Genomic DNA, 5,942 nt, shown 5'->3' with positions numbered 1-5,942 from the left:
GTAAAACTGTATCTGACGGCAGCTATACCTCGGCACAATTTTTTTTTTTCCAATCAGGTTCTCTTTGAAGGCATTTACATATGCATGAAGCGAGGGAACCGCAGGCTCTCCTATTTCCATCCCACCTTAGAAATTCCACCCATGACTGGGCATGTGATGGAGAAAATAGAAAGCTGATGGAGTGAGCGAGCGGTGCTGGGCCCATGCTGCCACCCTCAGCTACTGCTGTGGCAAGCCCTGACAGTTAGCCTGGAGGCGGCGTGGACCGGACACATGCATCTCACCCAACTGGCCCCTCCGGCTTTGCTGCTCCAGAGAAAGCTGTTCACCCCCTTCCTTCCTCCACCTCAGACTGTCCTGTTCCTAACTGCCTAAGATTCCTCAGAAGCCAGCACGATTAAACAAACCTGCAATCCCAACAAGCCGGAGAGGGAGAGTTCAAAGCCTGCCTGAGGTAGATAGTAACAAAACTGTGTCTCCACAAGTCAAGATGGCACAGCCACGCTACTTCGTGGGTTTTAGAGCGATCTTTCTCCAGGCAGGTGTATGCCGGGAGAGGAAATGAGGGCAAAAGGCCGCTAAGCTAGCACTCAGGAGGACGAGGCATGATGAGTATGTGGAGTTCAAAACCAGCCTGGCTAACAGCATGAGTTAAAGGACATCTTGGTCTACATTGTAACAACCTGTCTCAAAAGATTAAAAAAAAAAAAAAAAAGTTGAAATCAGACAGCCTGCTTGCAGATCACAGTGTGGCCTGCACCCTCCATTCTCAAGCTCCACCTCCTGCAGACACAGGCCCTGCTGGAAGGGAGCAGCACAGACCCTCATGTACCTCAGTCTGTGCCAGGCTGGCCAGCTGCACCAACTCTAATGACCCCAGTCCCCTAGGGCTTGGTGCAAAGCGCATTTTTTTTCCTTTGATGCTGATTCTGGTTCATACCAGGACGAGCTTGTAAGGGTGATGAATTTAAATGAGGAAAAACAGGTTAACTGTCACGGCGCACAATTGTCACCCCAGCACTCGGGTTGAGGTAGGAGGACCCCAAGTTCCAGGCCAACCTACAAAACAAGCTCCACCCCAGCACTGTAGAAGAGCCCCCCCCCCCCCACAGGAGTGCTCAGCCATCTCTGAAAGTGACAAAACCAGTGCAAACCAGCGGGCTCCTGGCCTGTGTCACCTGATAGCACTGAGATCAGCGAGCGCAGGCGTCACAAACTTGGCAGATGAAGCGGAATACAAAAGTGCAGATAATAACAGTAATTCCCTTTCTCTGAGGTTCAGCTCTGTTCTGGCTTGGTTACCTTCAGTCAGCTGTAAGATGATAACGGTGCTTGGAAAATTCCAGAAACAAGCAATTCATAACATTTATCACATGGAATTGCTACCACCGTTCTATTTTATTGTTCCTTGTTAATCTCTAACTGTGTCCAATCTTTCTCACAGATACAGGGACAGAGACGGGAATTCTTTATTTTGTCTCTCCTTCCTTCTCCTTTCCTGAGTCCCGTGTCATTTGTCTGTAGTACTATAGGTCAAGCCTAGAGCCCCACACATGCTACCCGAGTGTCCTATCCCTGAGCTACATCCTCTGCCCTCGGACAGGGTTCAGGACTATTTACAGCTTCATACATACGTGTCTAGGAACCTTTTCCCCCTATGGATAGATTACTGTATTAGCTGATGGAGTAACTGTATTCCTATCATTGAGAAATATTCACAGCCACACACTGGAGCCACGTACCCGGAAAAGATCAATCATTAACTACAAGCCTCACTATGAACATGAGCCCTAGTGGGCTGAGATCACATGATGCCAACCTGTGAGAAAATCTCCTGACCAAGAAGTTACACAGTTATTCCTTCTTCCTTTATGGTTATGAGATAATAAATTGACCCTAGGACTCCCCTCATGCTGTCCAGTTAAGGCTTCTACCTCTGAGCCACACCCCAGCCCCTCGCTGGGGGATTCTAGGCAGGGGCTCTACCACTGAGCCATACCCCAGCCCCTCACTGGGGGATTCTAGGCAGGGGCTCTACCACTGAGCCACACCCCAGCCCCTCACTGGGGATTTTAGGCACTGGTCTACCTCTGGAGCCACGCCCCCAGGCATACTGGAGCGGGGGAGGGGGCTGCAAAAGACCAAAGCAAGAGTCTTTTAAGCTGGAGACGGATGCACCACCACTGACACCACCTGATGGGTTCAAGACTGTAAGGCTCTGGAGGACACGCACCTGCAGCTCTCTGAAAGGCATCCACGGCGCTCTCTAAGCCAGCCTGCGTCTGCCGGTTACAGCGGGTCCCAATCTGGGTGTAGAGCGCCCCAATGTTGAAGAGAACACTGGCCTTCTCCAACAGCAAAGTCTGCTGGCTGACCGGAACCCCAGTGAAGGAGTCATACCTATGTAAAGCAAATACATTCTGATCATACAGGTGACTTGGCTACTTAATGCCATTGCTGGGCACGCAAGGACAAAAACTCACTTCTTGCATAAATTCAAAGACACAATTCAAAGACGATTCACAGGCAATAGGGTTTTTGTTTCCAAGCAAGACTGACAAGTCTGAATATATAGGATTCATGCCTCTCATCCCAGTACTCAGGAGGCTGAGGCAGGAGGACCATGAATTTAAAGTCAGCCTGGGGTATTCAGAAAGTCTCTCTTTTCTCTCTCTCTCTCTCTCTCTCTCTCTCTCTCTCTCTCTCTGAGACTGGCTTTCTCTGTATAGCCTTGGCTGCTGTCCTAGAACTCACTCTGTAGCCCAGGCTGGCCTCGAACTCAGAAATCCACAGGCCTCTGCCTCTCAAGTGCTGGAATCAAAAGCATGCGCCACCACTGCCCTGCAAGACCCTATCTCAAAAGAAGAAAAAAAAAAATCCCTACAAGCCAGACCTGGTGGCATATGCCTAACATCCTGGCACTCTCTGAAGGCTGAGACAGGAGGATTGTGAGTTTGACAGTCTGGGCCACCTAGCAAGAACTTGTCTCAAGAAGCCAAATATTGTGTTTTGAGTTTTAAAATCTCTTTCTGGTGGTGCACATCTATAATCACAGTACTAATGTTGCAAAGACAGGAGGATCACAGCCAGTGGGAGGTCAGTTTGATCTTGGGACTACATAGTGAAATCCCGTTTTAAGGAAACAAAAATCCTACTTCTTTTTGTGGCCCTTGTCACTGGGATCAAACTCAATTCAAGCTCATACCCACAGCCACGCCCCGTGTAAGAAAAGATTCTTCTCAAAAGAAAAAAATTGTCTTGCTTCTCTTTCGTTCCACCCCAGAGCCCTGGTTTCTCCCCAGCGACCAAGTGAGCACACACACAAAAGGCCTCTTTTCTATGGCTCATTTGTTCTGAGAAACCACGGTCAGTCGCGGCTTCCCGTCTCTAGGTCTTTACACAAACACCAATTTATAGACTATCCCCACCCCTGGGACCCACTGGGCAAATACCAGTCAGAAAGAGGGTGTGTACAGTAGGGGGGGAGCAGAGAGCACCTACCAGGTAAACAGGAGCCCCATGTGACGCGTGGGCGGGAAGAACCTACTCTCCACAAAGCCCAGCTGAATGAAGTACGACATGAGCAGTTCAACCCCCGCCTCATCCCTGCTGGGTGTTCGACAGGCCTGAAAGGAAATCAAGGCATGAGTCAGGCGAGCATCCCCAGGACCCATCCCTGAACACTCGAACTTGCCGTGGGTATCATGAACTCTAGCAGAGGTAGCTTAGGGGCAAGAGACAAAGTCAGGAATCCCGGAACCCAGCTCCATGGGCAGCTCTCACTTCTGCTCTGCTTTTCTGGTACAGCAAGCACGGTGGGTAACCCTGACGGCCCCTCTCCATGCCTGGCATCCCGGATTCTCCGGGGCTACTAGTGTCGGTCATGTGATGTACCGAAGCCTTGGCAAGCAGAGCTGACTCCCTGCCATGCCGCCCTTACCTGGCGCAGGTCCATAAGATCTGCGATGTCGTCCTCATACAAATAGCTATCTTCACTGTAATGTTCCAAAATAAAATCCTGTACGAAAAAAAATAAAACATAAAAAAAAAAATCCAAGGTGCCAGCCAATAGCTGGGTCTGCAACATGGGGAGGGGGAGGGAGTGGGGAGGTCCCATCACAAGAGCCCGTCGAAGCATACCCTAGATCTAGCCTGGGTGTGGTGCACACCTGTAACCTCAGCACTTGGGAAGCTGAGACAAGAGAACTGGTGAAGGTGAGGCAGCCCAAGCAACATGCTGAGTATCAGGATAGCCTGAGCTACATACAGTAGAAGAGTCTGCCTTAAAGAAACCAAAAGGAAGCGGGCTGGATAGATGGCTCAGTGGTTAATCGTGTGTACTGCTCTTGCAGGGGACACAAGTTCGCTTCTCAGAACCCATCAGGTGGACCAAAAGCTTCTTGCCCAGCTCTACAGGATCAGAGGCCACCAGCGTCCTCAAGTTCACAAGCCCCTCCTTTTAAAACATTATATTTTTTAATACAAAGGAAAAAAGGAGGGAAACTCTGTAATAGTTAAGTGATGGTATGTTAACTACCTCTGACAGGCCAGCAAGGAACCAGACCATCCACCTTTATGCTGCTTCAGTACCTAGACACATGGCCTCCTGAGCCAACGAGAACTGGACCTAGGGATGTCTGGAGTGGAGGACCTTTGTGAGAACAGCTCTGGTGGTTGGACATATGAGACATCCCTGTGCAACCCTTTAGCTGAGTGCACAACAACCTGCTGTTTGACAACTGCTCCGAGTTCGTGTGGTCATTCAACAAACACTGATTCATACTTGCTATCTGACAGGTGCTGTTTGAAGATCGTTCCCCTACACTGGGCCCATACTGACACAGAGAAAATGAGCAACCACAACAGGTCAATAGTATGGTATAATAAGTTGGATGGCTATCCCTTATCCAAAATGCTCCAGATGGTTAATACCTCCGACTTCAGACTTTTCCAGATCTCAGACTAGTTGTATACACATACTATATTTGGGACCCGAATCCAGATTTGAAGTTTATGGATTTTTATTTGATGAGTATGAGTATTTGTCTATAAGTCTATATACGCACATGCTAGAACACAAGGAGGCCAGTAGAGGACGCTGTATCACCTGGAATTACAAAGAGTTCCTAGCCACCGTTTGAGTGCTAGGAACTGGCTGGGGGTTCTCTGCAAGAGCAGCCAGTGCTCACACCCCGGAGACATCCCTCCAGCTCCTGATCCTCTTTATATACATGTGCTGTACATGTGGCCTGAGGGTGATCTATCTTATACAATACTTTTAAGAAATTTAGTACATGGGATTTGTGATGTGGAATTTTCCCACTTGCTGTATCACTGTTCAAAATATGAAATTTGAAGTATTATGGGTTTTCAGATAGGGAGACATTCACCCTGAATTTGAAGATGTTAGGTATTACAGGGGGTAAAAAACTAAGGGAGTCACACACAGGGTAGATGCTCTAGGTAATTCTCCACAAGTGCTACATGGAAATTAACGTGACAGTTACGGGCTGCTGAGACTACAGACTCAGCACTCAGGACCCTACCACTGGGCCTGTCTTATATACACATGGTTCTTGAAAACCCCCTCAGCCCTTTGTGTGTGTCAGGCACAGACACACACGCCTTTGGACAAACATACGACACACCTATCCCGGCTCTACACAAATGGGAACTGAATAACTTGGGTGTTCTCATCTTCACAACTTGGCCATACAGCAGTCATTTTTCATGGGTCATTAAACAAGACCTACAGCAAGATTTCTAATGGGTCTATAATCCTCCAACGCACGGTGTTATTCAAGTATTCAACAAATAACCTGCACTGTTCCTCACCAGTGCAAGCCAAGACTTCTACTTAATTCCCAGGTTTCTTGTTTATTTATTAAAACAGGTACTTCTATGTAGCTCTGGCTGTCCTGGAACTCATTCTGTAGACCAGG

General features: G+C 48.5%; 1 protein-coding gene across 1 annotated transcript in view; it reads right to left on the bottom strand.

Annotated features, from left to right (window-relative positions):
• Rhpn2 (rhophilin Rho GTPase binding protein 2) overlaps positions 1-5,942 on the bottom strand; it is a 56,287-nt gene that overhangs the window by 16,149 nt on the left and 34,196 nt on the right. Inside the window, exons 5-7 of the mRNA XM_021215585.2 lie at positions 3,941-4,018; positions 3,502-3,626; positions 2,234-2,400 (exon numbers count right to left, since the gene is read on the bottom strand). Coding sequence (XP_021071244.1) covers positions 2,234-2,400; positions 3,502-3,626; positions 3,941-4,018 — 370 coding nt within the window. The remainder of the gene's footprint in view (positions 1-2,233; positions 2,401-3,501; positions 3,627-3,940; positions 4,019-5,942) is intronic.

Source organism: Mus pahari, chromosome 1 (assembly GCF_900095145.1).
Source record: "Mus pahari chromosome 1, PAHARI_EIJ_v1.1, whole genome shotgun sequence".
Classification (NCBI taxonomy): Eukaryota; Metazoa; Chordata; class Mammalia; order Rodentia; family Muridae; genus Mus; species Mus pahari.
This window is presented reverse-complemented; position numbering and strand designations above follow the sequence as displayed.